The sequence below is a fragment of the Plecotus auritus genome, assembly GCF_963455305.1.
Source record: "Plecotus auritus genome assembly, chromosome: 6".
In the NCBI taxonomy this organism is placed as follows: Eukaryota; Metazoa; Chordata; class Mammalia; order Chiroptera; family Vespertilionidae; genus Plecotus; species Plecotus auritus.
Window position 1 is genome coordinate 83,695,099 of NC_137773.1, and position 25,502 is coordinate 83,720,600.

At 50.0% G+C, this 25,502-nt stretch overlaps 1 protein-coding gene across 1 annotated transcript in view; it reads right to left on the reverse strand.

Annotated features, from left to right (window-relative positions):
- Positions 1-425: 425 nt before the first annotated feature.
- The window catches only part of GNG7 (G protein subunit gamma 7), a 131,485-nt gene continuing 106,408 nt past the window's right edge, over positions 426-25,502 (reverse strand). The window contains exons 3-4 of the mRNA XM_080677076.1: positions 8,071-8,187; positions 426-4,044 (exon numbers count right to left, since the gene is read on the reverse strand). Of these exons, the coding sequence (XP_080533202.1) occupies positions 3,919-4,044; positions 8,071-8,151 (207 nt within the window). The 5' untranslated portion in view covers positions 8,152-8,187 and the 3' untranslated portion in view covers positions 426-3,918. The remainder of the gene's footprint in view (positions 4,045-8,070; positions 8,188-25,502) is intronic.

Below are 25,502 nucleotides of genomic sequence, written 5' to 3' on the forward strand. Positions count from 1 at the left end.
GGTCAACTTGCATGTTACTCTTTTATTAGATAGGATGCTAACTCTTTATGGTATGGTATGAGTTGGGCCACGGCTCACTGGTCTTCCTTGGAGTCTCTCTGTTGGTCGGGGTGGTTTATGGGTGACTGGCGAATGGGGGTGAGATTAAGATCTCCCCAGGCTCTGAGCCTTTCACAGGGCCATGCCAGACAAACACTCCCAATCCGTGGGCACATGGCTCATGCAAAAAGCCTTTCCCCTACATGTTCTAGCTACAGATCACAAAGCCCGTCAGTGCCAAAGCCACTGGTGAGTGCTGCTGCCTGGAGTGGGTTCCAGCCAGGGTGCCTTTTCCTGGCGCAGGTAGGGGAGTGGGGATAACTCGGGCAGCCCCACCCTCCCAGCAGTGCCAGGGAGCGAAGGAAGGGCCCAGACTGGAGACAAGGAGCAGTGAGCCTTTTTATTGTGGATTAATTCACTTTGTATTGACAATTCCACACAATATTAAAATACTGCGAGAAAGTGGGTGTGACACACCTAGAGTTTTTTTTTTTAAATCAGAAATAAAACCCATCAGGCATCCAAAGGCAGATGGGGAAGAACCCAGCAGAACCAGATTGCTTCTAAGACCAGGAGCACGTCACAACGCTTGGTAACGGGTTCCCTGGACAGGAAGAGGGCGGAGTGTCCGACATATGGCTTGTTTTCAGGGGACCTGTGGCAGGCTGGCTCTTTATAAGTGCTCTTGAAGGAGGAGTGTCTTTTGGTGGCTCCACTTGGGCCAGAAACTGCCCCTGGTCACTGAAGCTTGGGGTGAGAGAGTGAGACACCAAGGGCCTTATCCTGCGGCCCAGAGCGCGGGCAGGGGGCTCTTCACCAGACGGATGAGCTGCCTGGAGGCCCAGAGCTGTCCTGGGCCAGTGGCAGGGACATCAAAGCCGGAAAGGCAGCACCTTCCGCCCAGCCCAGCGGGTTTACATCCCCTGGGGCTGGAGGTCACAACCGAGTCACTTCATTCTTGGCCTGGGAGTCACCTCTGGGAGGATGGGGCAGGGGTGCGTGGTCTAGCTCCTTCCTGGGTGGGGGGGTGGACGGGGCTGTCACCAGAGCAGGGGCTTGGCCAGGCCAGGAGGGCTGGCCACCGGAAACACTGAACGACTGACTGCAGAAGAGATTTTGCACCTCCATGCCTGCCTTCTGTGTCTGTGTCCTTAATTCTGCGTCTCCCCCCACCACACACACACAGTTGGAGATGCTGGTTTCCCCAAGGCCTGTGCTGCCACCACCACCAGCTCCCTAACGCGGGGGGCACTTCCAGGCCCCAAACGCCTTGAAAGCCACGTTTTCGCGGCGGATGCTTTATCAGGAACGCACAAGCAGTATACGTTGTTGTGAGTGCCCTGCTGCTTTAGGTGACACTATGGACAGCGAGATTTACTCTAAATGAGAAAAAGGAACTTTGCTTTTTTTTCTCAGCTAGAAAGAAAACCACAGTGGGACTCCAGCCAATCGCCACCTCCCTGGGGTCGGAGGTTGTAGGCACCTGAGCAGGTAGGGCAATAGGGTGGAAAATTGACTGTCCTCACCTTGCTGGGCCTCAGTTTACCCAGACCACTCAGACCCTAGGTTTTCTGGCTCAGAAGCCTCCCCAGGCCCAGGCTGGAGTTTGCTTCAGGGATGGGGGTGAGGGGGGTGAGGAACATGTTGGCAGGATGAGCCCATAGCAGGCCATGGAGCTACGAACTCGGGTTCAACCCCACCTCCCTCAGCCAGGGCCCTTGGCTCTGCTTTCCACTGGCTTCTCCGGAGTCCTGGGGTCCGGACACATGGTGGGGCAGGGCTTAGAATGACCGGCAGGCAGGGGGCACAGAGAAAGGGGAGGTCTGGGCCCCTGGGCGAGATTGGGACCTGCGTCCTCTCTGGGGCTTGGTGGCCAGACAGTGGAGGGCACAGGAAGGATGGGCGTGCAAGGATCTGATGCAGGCTCACGGGATTAAGGCTTCTGTCACACAGCAAAGGGGGCGCACTAGTAACCAGTCACCAGATGGCTGGTGGAAGGGCCGGCAGCTGTGGTCTCCAAGTCTCGCTCTGCAGGCTGCTCCCTGCCCTCTGGGCGTCACTCCCACTGGACCCTAGAACAGGTGCTGGGACGGTGAGAGGCTCCCGGGCACAGGCTTCCCCCTCAGTGAAAGGCGGCAGCAGCATGGCTGCCTCACAGCCTTTCCTGACCAACGGCAGGTCTGGAAGTGCCGGGCTCCCCAAGGCCCCTGATGCTCCCAGACCGGCTGGGGAGAGCTGGGCGCGGGGAGAGAGCCAGCTCCCCCCCCCCCCGCCCCCCGCGCCCTGTGGGAGCTGGATGGAGGGTCATCCAGGAGCCTTCTTAGCTCTGGCAGGATCAGAGCCTTGGCCCCGGCTGTGAGGTGAGGGCCAGGGCCTGGCGGCTGTCCAGGACCCCGCTGGCGCGGCCTCAGGCACTGACGTCCATTGGGGCCACAGGGGCAGCACTGGGCTCCTTTCTTCCCACAGTTTGCCTCTGGCCCCATCACCGGGCAGGCGGGAACCCCTGAGTTCAAGGCTGTATGGGGTTCTGGCAGCCATGGGTGGCACTGGCAGGGGAGGAGGGGGCCTCATCCTCTTACTCCTTTAACTGTCCATGTCATAACAGAGGAAAAGTGATTTAAAAAAAGCCTCCTTCCCCCCCCCCAGCCCCGCCCCCCCCCCCCCCCCCGGGTCCCCAAGCCTGGACTCCACGACATATCACATTGCCCAGGCTGTTGGGGAGAGGGATGAGTTGTACTCATGTGCCAGAGTACAACTCACTTTCTCCAGCCAGAGTTCTGGGTCTGAGGGGTGTGGAAGCAAGCAGAGAGCCTCGGAGGCCTCCCAGCTACTCCAGACCATTTCACACCCTTTCACACCCCGCCCGCCCCGTGCCTGCCCACCAGGCTGCAGCTCTGTTTGAATAATAGCGGCCATGGCGATAAGTGAAAGTGGAGAAAAACCAAAATAAAACAAAAACCCTGAAGAGCCTAATATGATCACAGCTTCTACTCGCCCACATCAATGTCGGGTGCTTAAAACAAAACGACACCCAGCTGGCCACTCCAGGGACCAGGGCAAGTGGCTGAAAACACTTCCTGGGATGGGTGGGGTCCCCAGGAAAGGGGCGTGGTCACGCGTGGCTTCCAGTGACACATGCCAAACCAACGCCATACAGCAGGGTGACACTTGGCGACACAGGGGACACGGGTGCGTTTCCCAGGCCAAGCCCCCTCCTGGCCCCTCAAGTCCACTTGTGCATCATTACACAGCACCGCTTGGCCAGGCGTTTGGCCATGGAAACCTGACTTCAGCAGTACAGAACAGCTTTTTAAATGATAAGGAGATTTTTCCTGGAAAGTTCATGATAGCCCCCAGCCCCAAATTTCACTCTGCTTTAAAAAAGAAAAAGCACTGTAGCAGAAGTTTTTTTACAAGTGGCCAATTGTGTGAGGACGGCCAGCCGGCCAGGTTGCCCCGGTCACCGGGACCAGTGGCCAGGGCCCCTTCCATTCCCTTCTCTGAGCAGCCTGGCTCTGGGCCACAGCTCCAATGGCAAGTGAGAGTTTAAAAATATGGCGACCGCATCGTTTGGGCATCTCGGTTCCCCCTAATTGGAAGTAGTTGTGCAGCCAGCATCCATCTTTCGGCCAGGCCCTGCGGGCTGCGCGGTTCAGTCTGAAAACCCATCGTTACCCAGTGGGTACGTTTTACTCCATCTGGGCGGTGGCAACGTTTTACATTTCTTTTGGCATTAAAAGTTTCAGGGACCCAAAATGCTTTGCTTTGACTACGTACTGAATGATGCCCTGATGGAGAGACAGAAAGAGAAAAAGGGTTTGGGGAGAGAAAAAGAGGGGGAGAGAGACAGAGAGAGAGAAAACACAGAAGAAAACCAAGCTATAGAATGACACAAGGCTTCTTGTCCTTGAAGGGGTTCTCAGAGGCAGGGACTCCGACCAGCAGGGGGTCGTTCCGGGCATGCTGCTCGCAGTAGCTCATGAGTTCTGATGAGGCTTTGGAGACCTGAGTGTGGGCACAAGGATGAGAGAGAAAAGGTCAGAGGCTGATTCATGTGTGTTCACAGCAGCATATTCAGCACAGCTGAAAGGTGGATACTGCCCAAGTGTCCATCAGCTAATGATGGGCAAACACAACGTGTCCCTGCACACACTGGCATATGACTCAGCCAGGAAAAGGAGTGAGCCACTGACACTCGCTACAACATGGATGAACCTGGAACACGTGATGCTCAGTGAGAGAAGCCAGGCACAGAAGGCCACACGGTGTGTGATGCTATTTATGTGAAATGTTCAGAATAGGCAGATCCACAGGGACAGGAAGTGAATTCAGTGGTTGCCAGGGGCTGGGGGAGGGGATGGAGGGTAATTACTGATGGGGATAAGGTTTCTTTCTGGAATGATGAAATGATTTGGAATTGGATAGAGGTGATGACTGCACAGCACCAAATATATTAAATACCACTAATGATAAAGTTTAGATTGTGTATTTAAATTTTTTTTTTATTGATTTCAGAGAGGAAGGGAGAGGGAGAGAGAGATCAAAACATTAATGATGAGAATCATTGATTGTCTGTCTTCTGCATGCCCTCCCGGCCTCCCCCCAACACTGGGGAGTGAGCCTGCAACCCAGGCATGTGCCCTGACCGGGATGGAACCATGACCTCCTGGTTCTCAGGTCGATGCTCAACCACTGAGCCATGCCCATCAGGCTATGTTGTGTATTTTACTACAATTATTAAAAGATTGAAAAAGAAGGACTGAGCCTCCTACAACAGGAGTTGCCCAGATTTTGAAAAGAAAAGGTCAGAATGAGATGCAGCCTCTTTAGGAGTCAGCCTGAGACGCCATCCCACACGAGAAATGACTGAACCGTGAGACCCCTGCTCAGTCATCGGCATGATCGAGGAGCACAAGACCAGCCTGCCTGCATTTCCTATCTGTGCACCCTGAACCCACTGGGGTCCAGTGACCCAGTGCGGGCACTGACCCTTAGGACCATCGGCATCAGAGCCCCCAAGAGAGGAGGGGGCGAAGGGAGGGTCCCCGGGAAAGCTGAATGGGGGAAACCTGGCATTTAGCATCTGGGCAGCTGAGGGTCACTTCAAAGGGTGCCCTCTGGACCACATGCCCCATTCCTCCTGATCATGCGTTTGGGGAGCGCTACAGGGGCCACCCCACTCTGCCTGTCCCGTAGGGCTGGGGGGCTGGGTTGCAGGTACCCTCGGTCAGGGTGAACAGGATGTCTGTGGATCCCTGGATCCCATCCCAGGGGCAGGAGCTGTCTGCCCAGAGGGATCCCTTTCTCAGCCCCTTGCTTTCTCACCTGTAAGGCCAGAGGGCAATGAGCTGTGCAGGGGCTGCTGGGTGGGTCTGCAACACTGCACACCTGAACGCCAAGGACACCCGCCCCCCCGCCCTGTGCTGGGGGATGCTCCTGCCCGGAGACGATGACAGTGGCCACTGTTGGGAAGCTGCCTTTGATGAGCAGATGGAGCTTGGCTTCGAGAGTCCTATTTGGAAAGTAGCCCTCCCAGAGGACAGAAATAGTCACCGGGCCCTAAAATAGCTGATGCTGTGGCTCCAGCTTGTGGCCCCCCCCGCCCATCCCTGGTATTGACAGGAAGGCTCTGCCCACAGTGCCAGGGCCACTGCACCGCCGCACATCCAGACCGTGGGCACCTCTCCTCTGCCAGGCCATGGCCGGCTGGCCTTGCAGGCAGGCTGATGCTCTGTGGTTCCGGTCACCACTTTGGTGGGGGGCAGGGATGCAAAACCTCAGGCAGGACTAGAGGGAGAGTGGGTTACCTCCCGATTCCCCGCCTCCCCATTTTCAAAGTGGGGGGGGGGGCGCTGCTCCTGAACATCAAAGGGGTGGGATGAATCACCGCTCCACCAGGCTGGGAGCTGGCACCACTCACAAAGGAAAACCACTTCAACCGGCCCTGCTCTTTCTTCAGCCTGAAGGAATGCTTTGAATGTGCAGAGTTCTGGAACATTCAGCCACCTCCTGGGAGGCACTCCCTGGCCCCCTGCAGCAGCCCTCCCCCACTCCCACTGGCTGGTGGCTGGTGGAGGCTAGGGGGGTGGGGGGTGGTGGTGGTATCAAAACCACTCCCGCCTGGCCCTCAGGTGTGAGTCTGCGTGCGCCTTGCCGGGCCATCCCCTCCTAATGAATCCCCGAGACCAGCAGCAGCGACTGGGGCACGACAGATGCTCAGGAAAGCGAGTCTGAACAAATACGTGAGCTGGTAGGTGGTTTTGTGTTTCATCTAACGCCACTCTAGGTGTCTCTATGAACATGCTTTATAGATCACGCTAACATTTAAATCCATCGGCTTTGAGCAGAGCCGATTAACCTCTATCATGTAGGGGGCTGCATCTAATCAGTTGAAGGCCTTAAGAGAGAAGACTGAGGTCCCTGCGTAGAAGAGAGAATTCTGCCTCCAGACGGCCTTGGCACTCGAGCTGCAACACTGACTCTTCCCTGGGTCTTCAGCCTGCGGGCCTGCCCTGCAGACTTCACTCTTGCCAGCCCCCATGATGGCGTGAGCCAAGTCCTTAAAATGCATTTCTCTTCTATATCTATATCTTATCTATATCTATATCTATATCTATATCTATATCTATATCTATATCTATATCTATATATCTATATCTATACTAGTATCTATACCTGTACCTATACCTGTATCTGTATCTATATAGATATGTACACATATTCTATTGGTTCTATTTCTCTGGCGATCCCTGACTAACCACTAGGGAGCTGGAGCAGGGCTAATCCAGAAGCACAAAGCACTGGGGCCTTCTAGCTGGAGACTCCCTGGTACTCACCAGCTGTCTGCAAGCTGGGCTCTGGGACAGGAAACAGCTTCTTGGAGCTTCCTCACTGTCCTTTGCAAAGTGGACTGGGCTTGGTGAGAAGGTGCCTTTGGAAAGCGTTGGGCACCTTTCTTATGTAAGCAGCCCGTTGTCCATGTCCTTGGAGAGGAGGAAACATGGTGCCCTGGATGTTGTCCTGATGTCCCCTCATACTCCCAGTTCATCTACATAAACACAAAGTGTCCATGCACACCCTGGAATATCACTCAGCCATGAAAAGGAGGGAAGCACTGACACTCACTACAACGTGGATGGACCTTGAACACAGGATGCTCAGTGCGAGAAGCCAGACACCAAAGGCCACACACAGTGTGATTCCATTTATGTGAAATGTCCAGAACAGGCACACCCACAGAGACAGGAAGTGGGTTAGTGGTTATCAGGGGTTGTGGAGGGGGATGAGGGTGACTGCTAAGGGGGACAGGGCTTCTTTTTGGGGTGATGGGCCGTTCTGGAACTAGACAGAGGGGATGGTTGCACATTGTGAATGCACCCAATGCCATGGAATTGTGCACTTCAAAATAAATGGTTAACTGGATATTATGCAAATTATTATTTTTTAAATCTGTCTGCAGAGCTGGCGGTGCAATGCTGCACTCCTTTATTATGCTTTGCGTGCTTCTGGTCCCCGATGGGTTAAGTGTTTGTGAACAGAAACTGCTTGTCCTTTTCTTTTTTTAGCGTAGAGAGCAAACATGCTTATTTCAAAAAATTCACACAGCGCGAGGTGAAGAAAGCAGGCAGTGAGAAGCTCGATCTCTCCTATCTGCCTCTGTGGTCATGAGGGAGGCGAGGGGACAGAGCGGAAGAAAATGCCTGCCTCACGCTGTCCTCCGGCAGGGCCTGAGGTGGCCTCACTGAGGCTTCCGAGGAAGGGTCCCAGGGACTGGGGGCGAGGTCAGTGTTTACAAATCACTGTGGCAATGGGATCACCACAACCCACGGGTGGCTTTCTATCAGCTGTGTCTTTCTACTGAGGAAACTGAGGCTTAGAGAGATTGGGTGGCCTGAGGTTGCACAGCGAAAGGCACAGCTGCAGGGCCAGCCCATCCTCCTGCCGCTGTGGGCTATGGGTTTCCCCCTGTCACCCCCCGCCCCCCGCCCCCCGCCTGTGTGTCTCTCCCTTGTCCTCTGCTGCCCTGCTCACCTTGATACGCTGGATCCCGGCTTCGATGCGGAGCTGCTCCACCAGTTTTCGGGCCTGGGCGATGTTGTTAGTGGCTGACATTGTCTGCCATCAGCTCTGGCCCTGTCGTCCAGATAGCTGTGGGGGAAGCAGACAGCGTGAGCCGGCTGGGAGGCCCCAGGACCTCATGCAGCTGAGGATAGAGAAGCAGAACGCCCCCCATTCTGGGAGCTCTCTGGCTACCCGCCGCCCCCCACCCTGCAGCTCCGCTCTGGGGACTGGCCACGTTGTCTGTGCCCTCAGGTCGTAAGGGGAGGCCCGGCTGAATCCCTCTTTGCCCACTTCCCTCCTGTGGCCAGTCTCTGGTTGTGACCATCAAGGGTCCCCAGGAGTTCATGAAACCAATGCATGGCTCCTGGTTGGCTCCAGATGAGGGACTTGGCAGGAAAAAGTACCAGTTTCCTCGGATGGACCCTTGCTCCTTCCCCAGGGTCTCTGGAAGTGGGGCTGGGTCACTCTCTGGGGTGGGGCCATCCTGGGCACTGCAGGGTGTTGAGCAGCATCCCTGGCCCCACCCTCCTGATGCCAGGAGCACGCCCAGTCAGGAGGACTGCTTTTGTCACCAGATGTAGTCAGTCTCCCCTGAGGGGCAGATCGCCCTGGCTGAGGCCCCTGGGCTGTCCAGGGCAGATCACGGGGGACACCACACACTGGATCCTGAGGTATCACCCCTCTCTGGAGGGCTGGAGCTGTTTGTCTTTCTTTCTTTCTTCTTTCTTTCTTTCTTTCTTTCTTTCTTTCTTTCTTTCTTTCTTTCTTTCTTTTAGTGGCTTTTAAAGTTCTTTTTTATTTTTTAAAAATATATTTTTATTGATTTCAGAGAGGAATGAAGAGGGAGAGAGAGATAGAAACATCAATGATGAGAGAGAATCATTGATTGGCTGCCTTCTTCACACCCCCCACTGGGGATCGAGCCCACAACCTGGGCATGTGCCCTTGACCGGAATCGAACCTGGGACCCTTCAGTTCGAAGGCCGATGCTCTATCCACTGAGCCAAACCGGCCAGGGCGGGCTGGAGCTATTTCATTCCTTCCTTCATTCACTCGTTTGTTTCCTCAGGAAAATCTCACAGAGAATGTCTTGCCATGTGCCAGGCACAGCTCTGAGGATTAAGCTAAGGCTGGTCCTGTGTATGTGGGCGCCCGGTACAGATTTCTGCTCTTTCTCCCGGCCCACCTCACACCTGAGGCCTGGCTGTCTCTGGAACCAGCCGGCCCATGGCCTGGGCTTCCACACCTGCTGCCAGCGGCAGGGGCAGAGCAAAAAGTGCTGGCTCTTCCCTGCTCTGGGGTGGCTTTGGGGGGTGGGGGGAATTTATGTCAGAAACTCCGGGACAGTGGTTGCCAGAGACCGAGGGAGCCCGCTTGGTTCTGCAGGGTTCCCAGAGCTTTCCGATGTGCTGGAACTCAGGCTCCTCTATTAGCGTCCTGGGGTGGCCATGACAACCACCCACTGGATGGCTTAAAACACGGAAATGCTGCTCAACCCCCCATAGTGCCCGAGGGGTGGGTTGGGGTACAGGGTGCAGAATCCAAGTTCAAGAGTCCTGGGAAGTCCCTGCCCCAGCCAGGCCGACTTCTAACCAGGTAACTAACACTCTCTTTCTGTCACCATACACTGCATCACTGTCTGCTTGGTAGTCAGGACAGCCAGGTGGCTACAGAAATTAAAAGCAGATTTTCAAAAAAGTTCTTCTTTGGAATCTAAAGGAGTGGACTGTTGATAAACATGCCTTGGACGGTGCTCCAGAGAGTTCTGCTGAGTGAACAAAGCCGATCCCTAGAGGTTACAAGCTGTATGGTGCCATTTATGGGCTATTTTTGAGATGACAAGGTTGTGAGGATGAAGGCATGATGGGGGGTTGCTGGGGCTGGGTTGGGGTTGCGGCCTGGGGAAAAGGGTGACACGAGATCTCCATGGCGCTGGAAATGGGGCTTATCTTGGCTGGTGGTGGGTCCATGCGCCTGCCCAGGTGATAAACTTGCATAGAACTTAATATACACACACAAACCCCGCAGAAATCTGAATAGGGTCAGCGGGCTATATCAACGGCAAAATCCTGGCTGTGATATTGACAAGGGACTTTGACAAAACACTATCATTTTGGGGATCGAGGGGAGTGGAAGAGGGTATGGGGGGGTAAAAAGTGATGGAAGGAGACTTGACTTGGGGTGGTGAACACATAATATAATATAATATAATACAATACAATATAATAAATATAATAAATATAATAAATATAATAAATATAATAAATATAATAAATATAATAAATATAATAAATATAATATAATATAATATAATATAATATAATATAATATACAGGTGATGTATTATAGAATTGTACACCTGAAACCTATATAATTTTATTATTCAATGTCACCCCAATAAATTCAATATAAAGAGGGGAAATTACCATTTGGGAAAACAGAGTGAATGTTACAAGGAATTTCTCTCTGATTTGTTACAACTGCATGTGAATCTATAGTGATCTCCACCAAAGTTAAAAACACTCCTCCACACGGCCTGCTCCCTGAGTCCCACAGACACCCGGCCCCCTTTGGGTCAGAGGAGGCCCGAGTGTGTCTGCCCCGGGTGCACAGAGCCCATGTGTGGGCCTCCAGAGCTCTGATTCAGCAGAGAGCTTCAAAGCAGCCACAAAACATCCAACTCAGGGAAAACCTCCCTGCTTTGGCTCAAAAATACCTAAATTACTCAGCGCTAAATATAGATGTGCACAGAGAACAAACGAGGGGGCATGGGGAGTGTTTTCTTTGGAAGGCCGGGAGTCCTGCTCAGCGTCCAGTGTGTCCACCAGAACCCCAGGACCCCCGGCACCTCGAGCAGCCACCCAGCTGTGGTCTCCCTCCTGAGCATTAAGCCAGAGGCGGTGCTGGCTTTCTGTGCCTGGTATGTACCCCAAGAGGCTCCTCTGGTGAGAACCCAGGCCCCAGAGAGCAGCCAGAGAGGTGTGTGTGTGTGTGTGTGTGTGTGTGTGTCTTTGTGCTGTGTATGTGTGTGGATGCACATGTAAGTGTGAGTTATGTGTGTGCACGTGTGTATGTGATTGCCTGTGTATGTGATCATGCATGCTTGTATATGCATATGTTTGTGTTGCATGTGTGTGTCAGTGTGAGTATATGTGCATATGCGATACGCATGAGCATACCTGTGTATATGTACATGTATACATGTGTGTGAGTGTGCATGTGTATATGTATGCATACGTGTGTGTGTGTGAGAGAGAGTGCTAAGATGCCAAGATCCAGACACTGTAGAAGACCCAAGTTACCGCAGACCATGTAGCAGACTCAAGTCCTCATCCTGGCTGGTGTCACAGCCAGTCACTGACTCATGGGCCAACCATGCCTTCCGGGATGAGACCAAGGCTGGCAGAACAGGAGCCTGCTGAGTCAGCGTGGGGAACACGCCTCCCCAGCTGCCTCTCCACAGGAGGCATGTGACCAAGCAGGCACCTGACCTGGCAGGGCCTGCCCAGGCCCAGCAGAGCTTCCAAAGGCCCGAGCAGTGGGCAGGGCTTTGGGGAAGCTGGGGGTGGGGCAGACTGCTCTGGGAGGGAGGGGTGAGGTGGTCAGAGCTGCTGGCAGCGGTCACGGGTCATGTCACGTTCTCAACTCTGGGTTCAGCCTCTGCGGAGAGGCTGGCTCAGGCCTGGTGAGCCTGAGGACAAGACTTGGGGTGAGGTTAGCCTAAAAATAGAACCTTGACAAATGCCACCAGGCCCTGGACTGGCCTCCCAGGGAAGGGCTAGGAAGTCACAGCAGGTGGAACCTGGCTGCACAGAAGAACTGAACATGCTCATGTCTCAAAGGCAGGGACAATGAGGCCACCCCGCCCCCTGTAAGCCTGTGAAGCTGTGATAAAAGGGAGGCTAGTCACCCCCAAAATAGTGTAGACCAGAGCTGAGACATGAGGCTCCAATGCACAGAAGAATGAAACAGAACCATGGAGCCCTGGCCGAGTAGCTCAATGGTTAGAGCGTTGTCCTGTATGCCAAGGTTGCAGGTTGGATCCCTGGTCAGGGCACATATAAGAAGAAACCAATGAATGCATAAATAAGTGGAACAACAAATCGATGCTTCTCTCTCTTTCTCTCCCTTCCCCTCGCTCTCTCACTCTTAAAACAACAAACAACCCACAAAACTATGGAGAGAGTAAGGCTTCCTTCAGTGGGGGCTGCAGGGATGGAAAAAGGGGGGAACAACTAGTTTAGAACAGTTTCTCCCTTGGGCTTTGCTGACACTGGGGCTGAGTCATTCTCTGTGGGCCGTCCTGGGCACTGGGGGATGATGGGCAGCATCCCTGGCTCTGCCCCCTCAATGCTGGGAGCTCCCCCAGTTGTGACAAACACAGTGTCCCCAGACACCCCCAGTGTTCCCTGGGGGCAGAACTTAAGACCTTTAAGGAACTCCCTTAGCAGAAGAAAACCTGCAACTATAAGAGGCTCATTTAGGCCAATTGCGAAGAGCTTTTTTAGGGAACTGAAATGGTTCCATTTGAATTGAAATAGTTCTGAATGAAAACAGAAGCTTGCTGTAAAAGGGGGGTTCATTTTCTTAGCATCCAAACCCTCTGTGACTAGAAGCCACAGACAGGCCAGAGCTTTCCCTCAACTCAACCAACGACTCATTTGAAGAGGGCAAGAGCAGAGAAGTGGAAGGTGTAAGCGCCATGGAGAGCAGCAGATCTGAATTCTGCCCCAACCCCAAAGCTGTGTGGCTTTGGGAAAGTTACCTCCCCTCTCTGAACTCTGCTGGAATGCTCAGAGCAACACCCCTTCCCTGCTGGCAAACCAGGTCCCACCAGCAGCTATGGAGAGAGACCTCTTTCAGGGACCTGTGGAAACTGCCAAATATAAACACAACTGCTGGAGAGATGGAAAGAGACAGATGACGTGGATGTTGTGCCCAGCGGATGTGGAAGGGTGGTTTGCTGGAAGCCATTGGGAATCCTGCTCCTCAAGGAGCTTGCTGCACCAAGATGGCCACTCCCCTCACCTGCTCAGGGGGACTAGGCAGAGCTTGAAGTTGATCATAGGAAAAATAAGAACGGATGAAGCTAGTGGGAGAGCCAGGAATTGAGAGTCCATTTTCATGTTTGACTCAAATTGTGCCAATCTCTTCCCTTCCAAGCCATAAAGTAAGGTGAGATTAGATTCCTTCCAGCTCTGCTCTGAGTTCCCAGAGTCCATAATGACAGCCACACCCAAGTCCATTCCATGTCATTTCTGGACACACTTAGACATGTTTTAGCCGCTGGTGACCCCAAGTTGCAAAACTCTCCTGGAAGTTTCCGGAAGAAGTAGGGCTATTTCCAGGGACCTCATTCCCTGGGGAAAAGGCAGACCTGGTTCCCGAAGATCCCACATGCAGGGCGCGTCTGGAAGTGGGAACTTGGGTCTGCCCTGACCTGGGTCTTAACTTCTTCAACCAGAACATAACAGGATTGTTCTGAAAGCCGAGAATGGGTCCCGGTGTGTCATTCTGTGGCTCTGAGATCAGGACGAGCGACATTCATGGCCTCCTCCTACGCCACCTGGACTTGAGATAAAAATCTGTGTCTGGCCCTAGCCGGTTTGGCTCAGTGGATAGAGCGTCGGCCTGTGGACTGAGGGGTCCCAGGTTCGATTCCGGCCAAGGGCACATGCCCGGGTTGTGGGCTTGATCCCCAGTCGGGGGCGTGCAGGAGGCAGCCGATCAATGATTCTCTCTCATCATTGATGTTTCTATCTCTCTATCCCTCTCCCTTCCTCTCTGAAATCAATAAAAAAAAAAAAAATCTGTGTCTGTAGATTTCAGCTTGCACAGCGGTGAGTGAGCTGGCTGATATGGAGAGGCCCTGCTGAGGGCTACCAGATAAGCTGGACAGAACAGAGGAACAGCTGTTTGAGGTGCTGTAGGGTTTTGAGATGGTGAAGAATTCCTTGTCAGGCTCTGGGGGAGGATGGAAGCCCAAGATCCCGGCTTTTGAGGTTACTTTTTCGTGAGCGGAGGATTTGCTGAGAGGCTGGGTGATACCTCTATTAACCTCGCGAGGCTAGGGGCATGAGACTGAGATCCAGGGCCTCCGAAGGGGAGAGAGCTCCGTGAACCTCCCTCGGTATGAACTGGGACAACAAAGTGCTACACTCTGAGCGTAAGGGTACACAGAAGTAGACAGGCACTGACAGCGACTGTAGTTCAGTTTTGAATAATCTCAGTGTCTGATATTGGACTGAGGTGACCTTAGGTGGCTCGCGGCTCTCCATGCTGGGCAGAAGTAGACATAAATCCTCTCCGGTGGAAAACACCATCGTCTTAGGCTTCAACTGATTTCTGCAAATAAGTCTGCAATCACAATGTGTAGCACACAGTGAGAAATAACCAGGCACACACGGAGACAAGACCACATGAACACAAATCAACAGAAACAATGGGCAAGGCAAACAGGCTCCAGGGGTTCTATGCATGGGAGCTGATAGAGACTTTAAAATAATTGTGTTAATTATGTTCAAAGAGATACACAGGTGAGATGGGAATTTTAGCAGAGAATAGGAAACTATAGAAGAAGGAACCCATGGGCATGTAGAAAGTGCTAATATCTGAAATGTAAGAACACAATGGGGAGTTCCAGTCAACAAGGCAGTGCAGGTAAACACAGTACCTGGAACCTCCCACAACTGAAAAAATTACAACTAAATTACAGAACAGCTATAATGCAGAACATCTGAAATCTAGCTGCACAGAAGTCCTAAAACTAAGGATATAAAGAAGAAGCCACATCAAGACTGGCAGAAAATGTAACGGTGACAAAGGATTGCAGAAGAGTGGAAAATGCTGATCACATGGAAGCAGAGGTCTGTTTTATATTCACTGAATTTGGAAAAATGCAAAGTATGTGTAACTTGCTTGTTGAAAAACTAGATAGCTCTGTTGTCATCAGCTAACCCCAGTTCTATCATACTCCAGTCTAAGAAAACCTTTATTAATCGAAGAAGAAACAAAAGAATGGGAAGACCAAATAGATGAGGACTGGTCATCTAGACTCTCAAGTTCATTAACTGTACAACACGACGTCAAAAGTGCAACAATACATGCTGCTTCAGAGTGTTTATAACTTTTGAAGTAAAGGGGAAAGAGAAGAAAAAAAATCTCTAAAATTTCAACCAAAATACATTGAGTTTATATCTTTTTGTCTATTTTTATACTTCTTACAATGTTTGCTTTTGTCCTGAGTATATATACACAGGATGTCCCAAAATGTACACACACTTAACAGCTGGTAGCTCAATTAATGTTTCTTTCTTTTCAGATTTAGCCCATTGGAATTAATAATTATTCAAAGTGTTTATACATTTTTGGGACACCTATATTATATAGTATGCCGGAAACTGATCATTGTCCCACTAATAGATGTGGAAAGGGAATCAGGAAGGCTGGTCAACCTTAAATGCTCTGAAAGGTTGGAGCTAATCACTCATTGTTTAGTTGAGATATTGGTAGTTGAAGCAGCCTCCACCTGTTACTCTATGTAAATTCTTGCTGATTGGCTATTATTGGAATTTCCTGCCTAAAGGATATGAGTGTATCCCATAACCTTAATAAAAGGGATAGCAAAGCCAGAGTGGGGTGGTAGTCCTCCCACTAGAGTTGGGCTCCCGCCTGGCCCCCAATATTCCCAAATTAATACTTTTCCAAGTCTCTTTTCATTTGTGTGCGGCCTTCTCCAGAACCCGAACCCTGAACTGGAACCCTGAACCACGCGGGACGTGAAAAGGGGTTCCCACAATAGTATATAAAGAGTTTCTCGAGGGGAGGATCCAAGATGGTAAACACCTAAACTGCTGCCTCGCACAACAATTTCAAAACTACAACTAAAAGACAAAACGTCTATCACCCAGAACCACGGGAAAGCTGGCTGAGTGGAAGTTCTACAACTAGAAGGAAAGAGAAAACAGCATTGAGAGGTGCACAAATGCTGAAAAGCTGAGGTACGGAGGCGCGCGAATCGGGCTGGCAACGGGCGTCTGGGAGCGCTGCTTTTTTCAACCCAAAGGGAGACAAGCTCCCAATTACTCCAAACTCCAGTTTCTGGGGAGGCACGGGGGACCCAAACTCCTACGGGGAGAAGCTGGACTGTCTGCCGTGGGGTCGGAAAGTGAGGTTGGCTTGCTTGCAGGGCTGCGCAGGAATAATTGTTTACTGTGCTGGGGTGTGGGACGCAGAGCGGCTAACTGGCAGCCATCGCTGTTTGCCACGCCCTAGCCTAGTCACACCCTGAGACCCCGCCCTGCACAATCTACAAACCCACCCAAGCTCCAAGCAGCGGCTTTAGCATATGAATGACCTGCCCTATAGCAGCTTAACCTAGCAAACTTGCAGCCCAGTTCAGACAGCTCCAAAACCTCCAAACCCCAAGCAAAGAGGAGAAAACTGTATTTCTCGCTGTAGCGCCTGCTGGGTGGCCTCAGACAGTAGCTGACCTGCACCCCATTAGAGATCCAGAAGCCAGTGTACCTAGTGGTCAGTGTGAGACACCAGATTTCAACTCCTCCATAAGTGACATATTCAAGAGGCAGACTCAGTGAGCACCAAAGCCCCACTGAAACAAGTCCTGCACCATAAGTGTGTCTCCAGCGCAGCAGTTCTTCCATTATAGACACAACTGGTCCTCACAGCCAATTGGCCCGGAGGTCAATTCCTCCCAGTGTACCAACAGCAATCAAGGCTTAACTACACCAAGACTTTGCACTCAGCCCACAAGGGGTGTACTCCTCAGGTGATTGGGGAGGCTGAGCTACTGGCCCCTATAGGTCACCTACCACACAAAGCCACTCCATCAACACAGGGAAGCAACAAAATGCAGAGACAAAGAAACATGTCACGAATGAAAGAAATGGAGGAAAGCAAACTACTGGATGACATAGAGTTCAGAACCACATTTATAAGGTTACTCAAGAATCTTCTAAAAACCGCTGAGGAACTTAGTGAGACCTTTAAGGATCTTAATGAGAATGCCAAAAAAAATGGAAAAGGACCAGTCAGAAATTAAGCATACACTGTCTGAAATAAAGAATATACAGAAACTCAACTGTAGATCAACGTACCCCAAGAATCAAACCAAAGATCTGAAATATGAGGAAACAAAAAACACCCAACCAGAAAAACAAAAAGAAAAAAGAATAAAAAATATGAAGATAGTGTAAGGAGCCTCTGGGACAACTTTAAGCATACCAACATCCGAATTTTGGGGGTGCCAGAAGAAGAGAGAGAGCAAAATATTGAAAACCTATTAGAAGAAATAATGACAGAAAACTTCCCCTATCTGGTGAAAGAAATAGACTTACAAGTTCAGGAAGCTCACAGAACCCCATACAAGAGGACCACACCAAGACACATCATAATTAAAATGCCAAGGGCAAAAGACAAAGAGAGAATCTTGAAAGCAGCAAGAGAAAAACGGTTAGTTACCTACAAGGGAGCACCCATACGACTGTCAGCTTTCTCAACAGAAACTATGCAGGCCAGAAGGGAGTGGCAAGAAATATTCAAAGTGATGAATAGCAAGAACCTACAACCAAGATTACTCTACCCAGCAAAGCTATCATTCAGAGTTGAAGGTCAGATAAAGAGCTTCACAGGTAAGAAAAAGCTAAAGGAGTTCATAACCACCAAACCAGGATTACATGAAATGCTGAAGGGTATTCTTTAAGAAGAGGAAGAAGAAGAAAAAGGTAAAGATAAAAATTATGAATAACAAAATGACATCAAATACACACCTACCAACAAGTGAATCTAAAAATCAAGTGAATAAAAAATCTGAAGAACAGAATGGACTGGTGAATATAATAGAATCAGGGACATAGAAAGGGAGTGGACTGACAATTCTCAGGGGGAAGGGGGTGTGAGGGGTGCGGGAAGAGATTGGACAAAAATCTTACACCTATGGATGAAGACAGTGGCGTGGGGTAAGGGCATGGGGTGGGGTGGGGAATCAGGTGGAGGGGAGCTATGGGGGGAAAAAAAAAGACGAACACCTGTAATAATCTGAACAATAAAGATTTATTTAAAAAAAAAAAAAAGAGTTTCTTCCCCCAAATCTGTCAATCCTTGAACATAGTCCCACAGAATACTTATGTTTACTTTCTATTTTTAAAACCTTACTATGGAAAATACTCTTTGAAAATATGTTATGTGCACACTTGTAAAAAAACAACAACCATGGAGAAACCAAGATGGTGGCATAGGTAAACATCTGAAATTGCTGCCTCGCATAACCACTCCAAAACTACAACTAAAAGACAAAACGAACATCATCCAGAACCACAGAAAGGCTGGCTGAGTGGAAATTCTACAACTAGAAGGAAAGAGAAAAGCACACTGAGACTCAGAGGAGGTGCGGAAGTAAAGCACAGAGGTATGGAGGCGCGCACAGAGGGCTGGCAACTGAGTACGTGGCTGGCTGTTTCAATCCGCAGGGAGACACAAGCTCCCGACTGCTCTGAACTCCAGTTCCGGGCGAGACTCTGGGGACCCAGACTCATACGGGGAGAAACTGGACTGTCTGGCAGTGGGCGAAACTTGAGGGCGGCTTTCTCTCAGAGGTGCTTGCAGCGATTACCACGGGACACTGAGACCCGAGGGCCTCTTAGGGCAGGGCTGAGGATCAGCCATAGCTGTTTGCTCTGCCCTGAGACCCTGCCCCACTCAAGCTGTGTGCAGAGGCTTTTGCATATGAATGGCCTGCCCCTTTGCAATCTAAAATTACCTAACAAACTGAAGCTGGGTCAGAGACCCAGAACAGCCAAAAGAAGGCCCAAGGCCCCACAGCAGCTTGCATTGCTTCACAGCTGGGCCTCATCTGGGCACCTCCAAACCCCAAACAAAGAAGAGGAATCTGCAGATCTCTCGTAGCTCCTGCTGGATGGCCTCAGGCAGAGGTTAAATTAGCACCTCCTTAGAGATCCAAGAGCCAGTGTACCCAGTGGTCAGAGTGGGACCATCCAGATTACAACTCCTCAGATCCATAAGGGACACACTCAGGGGGCAGACTCAGTGAGCACCAAAGCCCCACTGAAGCAAGTCTTGTCTCATAAGGGTGTCTCCAGCACAGAAGTTCTCCCATTGTAGACACAGCTGATTCTCACAGCCAATTGGTCTGGAGGCCAATTTCTCCCAGTGATACCAACAACAATCAAGGCTTAACTACAACAAGACTGTGCACACAGCCCACAAAGGGGTGCACCAAGAGTGTCTACCTCAGGTAACTGGGAAGGCTGAGCCACTGGGCCCTATAGGACACCTAGCACACAAAGCCACTCTATCAACACGGGGAAGCAGCCAAAATGCGGAGACAGAGAAACAGGTCACAAATGACAGAAATGGAGGAGAGCAAACTACTGGATATAGAGTTCAAAACCATGGTTATAAAGTTTTTCAAGAATTTTCTAGAAACTGCCGATAAATTTAGTGAGACCCTCGAGGATATGAAAAAGCACCAACTAGAAATTAAGCATACACTGACTGAAATAAAGAATAATATACAGAGATCCAACAGCAGACTAGAGGATCTCAAGAATCAAGTCAAAGATTTGAAATATGAAGAAGCAAAAAACACCCAACCGGAAAAGCAAAAAGAACCCAAAAATATGAAGATAGTGTAAGGAGCCTCTGGGACAACTTCAAGTGTACCAACATCCGAATTATTAGGGTGCCAGAAGAAGAGAGAGAGCAAGATATTGAAAACCTATCTGAAGAAATGATGACAGAAAACTTCCCCTACCTGGTGAAAGAAATAGACTTACAAGTCCAGGAAGCGCAGAGAACCCCCCAAAAAAAGGAATCCAAAGAGGACCACACCAAGACACATCATAATTAAAATGCCAAGAGCAAAAGACAAAGAGAGAATATTAAAAGCAGCAAGAGAAAAACAGTCAGTTACCTACAAGGGAGCACCCATACGATTGTCAGCTGATTTCTCAACAGAAACTATGCAGGCCAGAAGGGAGTGGCAAGAAATATTCAAAGTGATGAATAGCAAGAACCTACAACCAAGATTACTTTACCCAGCAAAGCTATCATTCAGAATTGAAGGTCAGATAAAGAGCTTCACAGGTAAGAAAAAGCTAAAGGAGTTCATCACCACCACACCAGTATTATACGAAATGCTGAAAGGTATTCTTTAAGAAGAGGAAGAAGAAGAAAAAGGTAAAGATAAAAATTATGAACAACAAATACATATCTATCAACAAGTGAATCTAAAAATCAAGTGAATAAAAAATCTGATGAACTGAATAATCTGGTGAATATAATAGAATCAGGGGCATAGAAAGGGAGTGTACTGACAATTCTCAGGGGGAAAGGGGTGTGGGGGGCGCGGGAAGAGACTGGACAAAAATCGTACACCTATGGATGAGGAGAGTGGTGGGGGGGTAAGGGCAGAGGGTGGGGTGGGAACCGGGTGGAGGGGAGCTATGGGGGGAAAAAAGAGAAACAACTGTAATAATCTGAACAATAAAGATTTATTTAAAAAACCCCACAATGGAGTAAATAGTATCATTGAAGACAACTAAAGAGAACATTAGTGCACTGGAAGACAGTTCGGGCGGGGGAAATATACAGAACGAAGCCTGGAGACACAAAGGAAAGAAACACAGCACAGAAGGTGGATGCAGAGGATGCAGTGAAGTCTGATACACAGGTAACTGGAAGTCTGGAAGAAGGAGAGGGAGAATGGGACAGAAGAAATCTTTGAATAGATAAATTTCCCAAAACTGATAAAAAAAAAAATTTTAAAAAAGACCGCATATTCCACAAGCTCTCCAGGCATCCTCAAACTACGGCGCGTGGGCCACATGTGGCCCGCCAAGGACATTTATCCAGCCTGCCTGTCCTGCTTAGCAGCCGACTCGTCCCGGGCCCGCAGTGTGCACAGGAATTTGTTCATAGTTTTTTTTTAATCTATAGTCTAGTCCTCCAACGGTCTGAGGGACAGTGAACTGGCCCCCTGTTTAAAAAGTTTGAGGACCCCTGCAGTCTACACCCTCTGGCAGGATCTTAGAAACCAACAGAGAAATGGCCAGTAAGCATCTGAGAAGATGCTCAATGTGTCCTCGCTAGTTTGACTCAGTGGAGAGAGCGTCAGCGCTTGGACTGAAGGGCCCCGGGTTCAATTCCTATCAAGAAAATGTATGCACCTTGGTTGCAGACTTGATCCCTGACCCTGGTTTAGGGTGCACCTGCAACCAATCAATGTATCTCTCTCACATTGATGTTTCTCTCTTTCTGTCTCTCCCCCTCCCTCCCACTCTCTAAAAATCATGGAAAGATATTCTGGGGTGAGGATTAACAACAAAAAAAAAAGATGCTCAATGACTAGCCATCAGGGAAATGGAAATGAAAACCGCAATGAGAGATATGAGAGACTGATTCATAACTAACGGAGTGGCAAAAATTAAAAAGACCATCAATACTAGGTATTGGGGAGGATGCAGAAATGCTGATGGAGTGTGAAATAGTACAATCACTCTGGGAAACAAGTTTAGCAATTTCTTATAAGGTTACACACATACTTAACCTATGACCCACAATTCCACTCCTTGGGATTTACCCAAGATACATTAGAAAAAATGTATTTCCACAAAAATACTTGTACAAGATGTCTGTATGTCTTTATATTTATAATAGCAAAAATTGGAAACAACACAAATGCCCATCAACAAGAGAATGAATGAACTGTGGTCATGCATACCATGGACTATGACTGCACAATAATAAAGAACGATGTACAGATAGATGGAGTCACATGTGTGACTTTCAAAAGTATTTTGTTCAGCAAGCGAAGACAGACATTAGACATGTTATGTATCTTGTTTGAGGTGTTGGTGTACACAGGTGTATATATTTGTCAAAATTCATTAAATTGTATAGGTAAGATCTGTTCGTTTTACTAAATATGAATTATACCTTAATAAAATCAGTTAATTACAAAACAAATAAACAAGCATAGCTGCCAAAGAAAAAGGGCCAACAATCAGGTGGAAAATTCTAGTGAAAATTCTAGGCCTGCTGAAAACAAACTTCAAGTATGAGGGGGAAAGACATTTTCAAGGCAGGGGTGAGGGAAGGAAGTAGGGAAATCTATAATACTGTCAAAAATAAAAAATATTTATTAAAAATTTTTACCTATGTCTAAATAAAAAAAAATAAATAAGAGACTTTTTTTTTTTTAAATCCTCACCTGAGGATATTTTTCCATTGATTTTAAGAGAGTGGGAGAGGGAAAGAGAGAGAAATATCGATGTGAGACAAACACATTGATTGGTTGCCTCCTACAGGTGCCCCAACCAGGGCCCGGGGAGGAGCCTGCAACCGTGGTGCGTGCCCTGGACTGGCCAAGAGAGGCATTTTTAATGAAGAACAGACTTTCTCACCAGCTGCCCTGCCTTATTAAAGGTAAAATAAAAGGATATTAGAGGAAAATGATCCCAGATTAAAAGCAGGACATCGAGAAGGACTGAAAACAAACCAATAAAAGAAGAGGAAGGAAAGGCACTTGATGAAATAATGAGAAAGTTCCCATGGAAAACAGGAAGTGAAAGCCTTTGGAACACACATGAATCGTGAGCCATCAACTCTGGCCAGTTTGTCGCATACTCCAACCAGTTTATCCACGATGTTCCGTGCATCTGCCTTAACAATTTTAAAGTGCTATTTTTTATTACACTATTTTGGCGATTCAATTCCAGTGATTGGAGTTCTCAGTATTACTTTAGGAGTTTACTAGGGACATCTTATTTGAATTGAGTGACTCTACACACAGGAAAAGATGAAGTCATCATCTGAAAAAAACAGCTATTCATCTCCATGCGCCACAACTGGACCAGGGCCAGGGTGACAGCACCCAGGTCCAGGTGTCCCCATGTCTCCTCAGTCAGTTCCTCTTACCACTCAGCAGCTGAGGGGTTTTGCTCTGTCCTAACTTCATTTTGCAGCCTTAGAAACTGAGGCTCAGAGACAGGCAGTGATTTGTTCCAAGTCACCCAGCTATCAAGTTGCAGAAATGGAATTAAAAATAGTACAGATATGGGGTGCTGGGTCTGGGAGAGTCCTGCGGCCACCAGGGTCAGGGAAAACCATGAGTGACATTTAACAGCGAAAAGCCTTAGCTTCATGCCTCCCATCTAGTGGTTTGCCAGCCATGCCAGGCTCTCTGAGTCCTGGGCATTTCCCCCAAGGACCAGAGCAGGCTCTCCTGCACACTGTTGACAGGGCCACCCGAGTGCTCTTGGGAAGCCTGTGAGTCCCTTGAAAGGCATCGACTCCTTTGCACGACGTGGAGAACCCCTGCCAGGGCTTCTCAAGGTCACATTTCTGTTCTCTTTTCTAGTAACAGGCTCAGGTGGAGTAGGCTCTACGATGCCATTTGGACTCTGGGTTTTGCCAAGGCACTGGACTGTGTGTCCCGATTGCCCACAGGAGGATGCGTGGCAAAAAGGTACCAACTCCCTCTTGGGGGCAGGCATTCTGAACCTCGGTGTCCTGAGGTACAAAGCCAAGATGCAGACAACAGCCCCTGCAGGGCCCTGGGAGCTCCAGGGCTGCCAGGAAAATGGATCTGCTCCCTGCCACCCTGGCACACACCCTGGGCATCCAGAGAAGCTCAAACCTGCCGGGAATGTCTCAACTGGGGAAACAGAAGCCACTCAGACTCTGGGCTGGGGCTGGAGTTCCCCGGAGACCCAAGAGAGCTGACTCAGCACCTCTGTGGGCCGTGATGCCATCTCCACCCTCTGAGGTGTTTTCCAGTTGCACAGGAAACAATGAGAGCGAGACACAAAAATGCCAGCAATCCCTCCGAATTCCGCACATAGCTCTCATAGCGGGACGAGAGCCACGCCCAGCCTGCTGGGTAAGCGAAGCAAGCCGAGCCGCTGCTTAACAGAAGAGAAAGAACCGGATGCCAGCGGAGGCTTCTGAAAGTTGGCCAGCTGGGCTGCATAAAAGGAAAACAATGTGAAAAATGTGCCTGGCAGGGCTGAGACAAGGCAAGAAGGGCCTTTGAGGAGCAGCTCCTGGTTCTGGTGCCGACTGAGGACCCCTCCTGGAGCGAGGCTCGGCTGTCCCCACGCCTGTTTGAAAGAAGGGAGATTGGGACTGAGCTCAGGCTTCCCGGGGGTTGCCTGCAGCAGGTGGTCAAATCTGTGTGCTGAAGGACAGACAGCCCTGTAGACTGCATGTTAGACAGGCTGGCCCTTGGGGAGGCCACAGCCCATGCCTCTTCTCTGAGGCACATTCTCCATGTTGGGGTTCCCCCACACTCATTCCCAAGTTCATGAAAATGGGTGGCACGGGAAGATGAGAAAAGTGGGGTTCTGGATTCAGTTCTCCCACCAACCTGCCGCCTGACTGTTCTGTGTCTCAGAGAGATGCATCTTCCAAAGCAGCATGACCTCCAGGCCCGGATGAGGAGGGTTGGCGAGCCCAGGTGGCCTGTGGCTCTCTGTACTCCACATAGGCTAACCAGTGTTATGCGTAGGAGGGACGATGCCGGGTTACCTCCACCCACTGCCGACAATAGGGTGGATCATTCTTTTTGGGGGGCCTTCCTGGGCTCTGCGGATGTTGAGCAGCATCCTTGGTCTCCACCCACTCAACGTCCAGGAGTGACAACCACAGATGTACCCAGACATGGCCCAGTGCCCCTGAGGGAAGGCTGGGTTAGAACCCCTCAAGAGAGCCCTCACATCCACACTTCTTTCCTGAAGTTCGCTGTTAAAGACAAGAAGGGTCCCTACCCGGTTTGCTCAGTGGGTAGAGCATCGGCCTGAGGACTGAAGGGTCCCGGGTTTGATTCTGGCCAAGGGCACATACCCGGTTGCGGGCTCAATCTCCAGTGTGGGGCGTGCAGGAGGCAGCCAATCAATGATTCCCGCTCATCATTGATGTTTCCATCTTTATCTCCCTCTACCTTCCTCTCTGAAATCAATAAAAATCTTAAAAAAAAAAAAAAAAAAAAGACAAGAAGGGGAACCACAGGAGATGGGAAATAGGGTTTTTTTGGTAGTATGCTTCTGGTTTCAGGCCCCACCCTGAGTCAGAGCCCAATCTCACCTGTCGCGTGCAGTGACCATGTGTACAAGAGGACCCCTACTTCTCCTCGGGGCGGTTTGGCAATTACAGGCATTCTCCACGCCTGTTATGTCACACTGAACCTTCCCCAGCAACCTAGCAAGGGCTCATGAGGGCCTGTGTGCCTGTTAGGAAGCTGAGACAAGGTGTGGCAGCCACACCTCTATGATGACCCCAATGACCTTGTGCAATCACCTCTCCTAGAGTGTGGTGGGACTCCAGGCCAAGGCCCTGGCAGGTGGCACTGGTGACTTTAAGAAAGG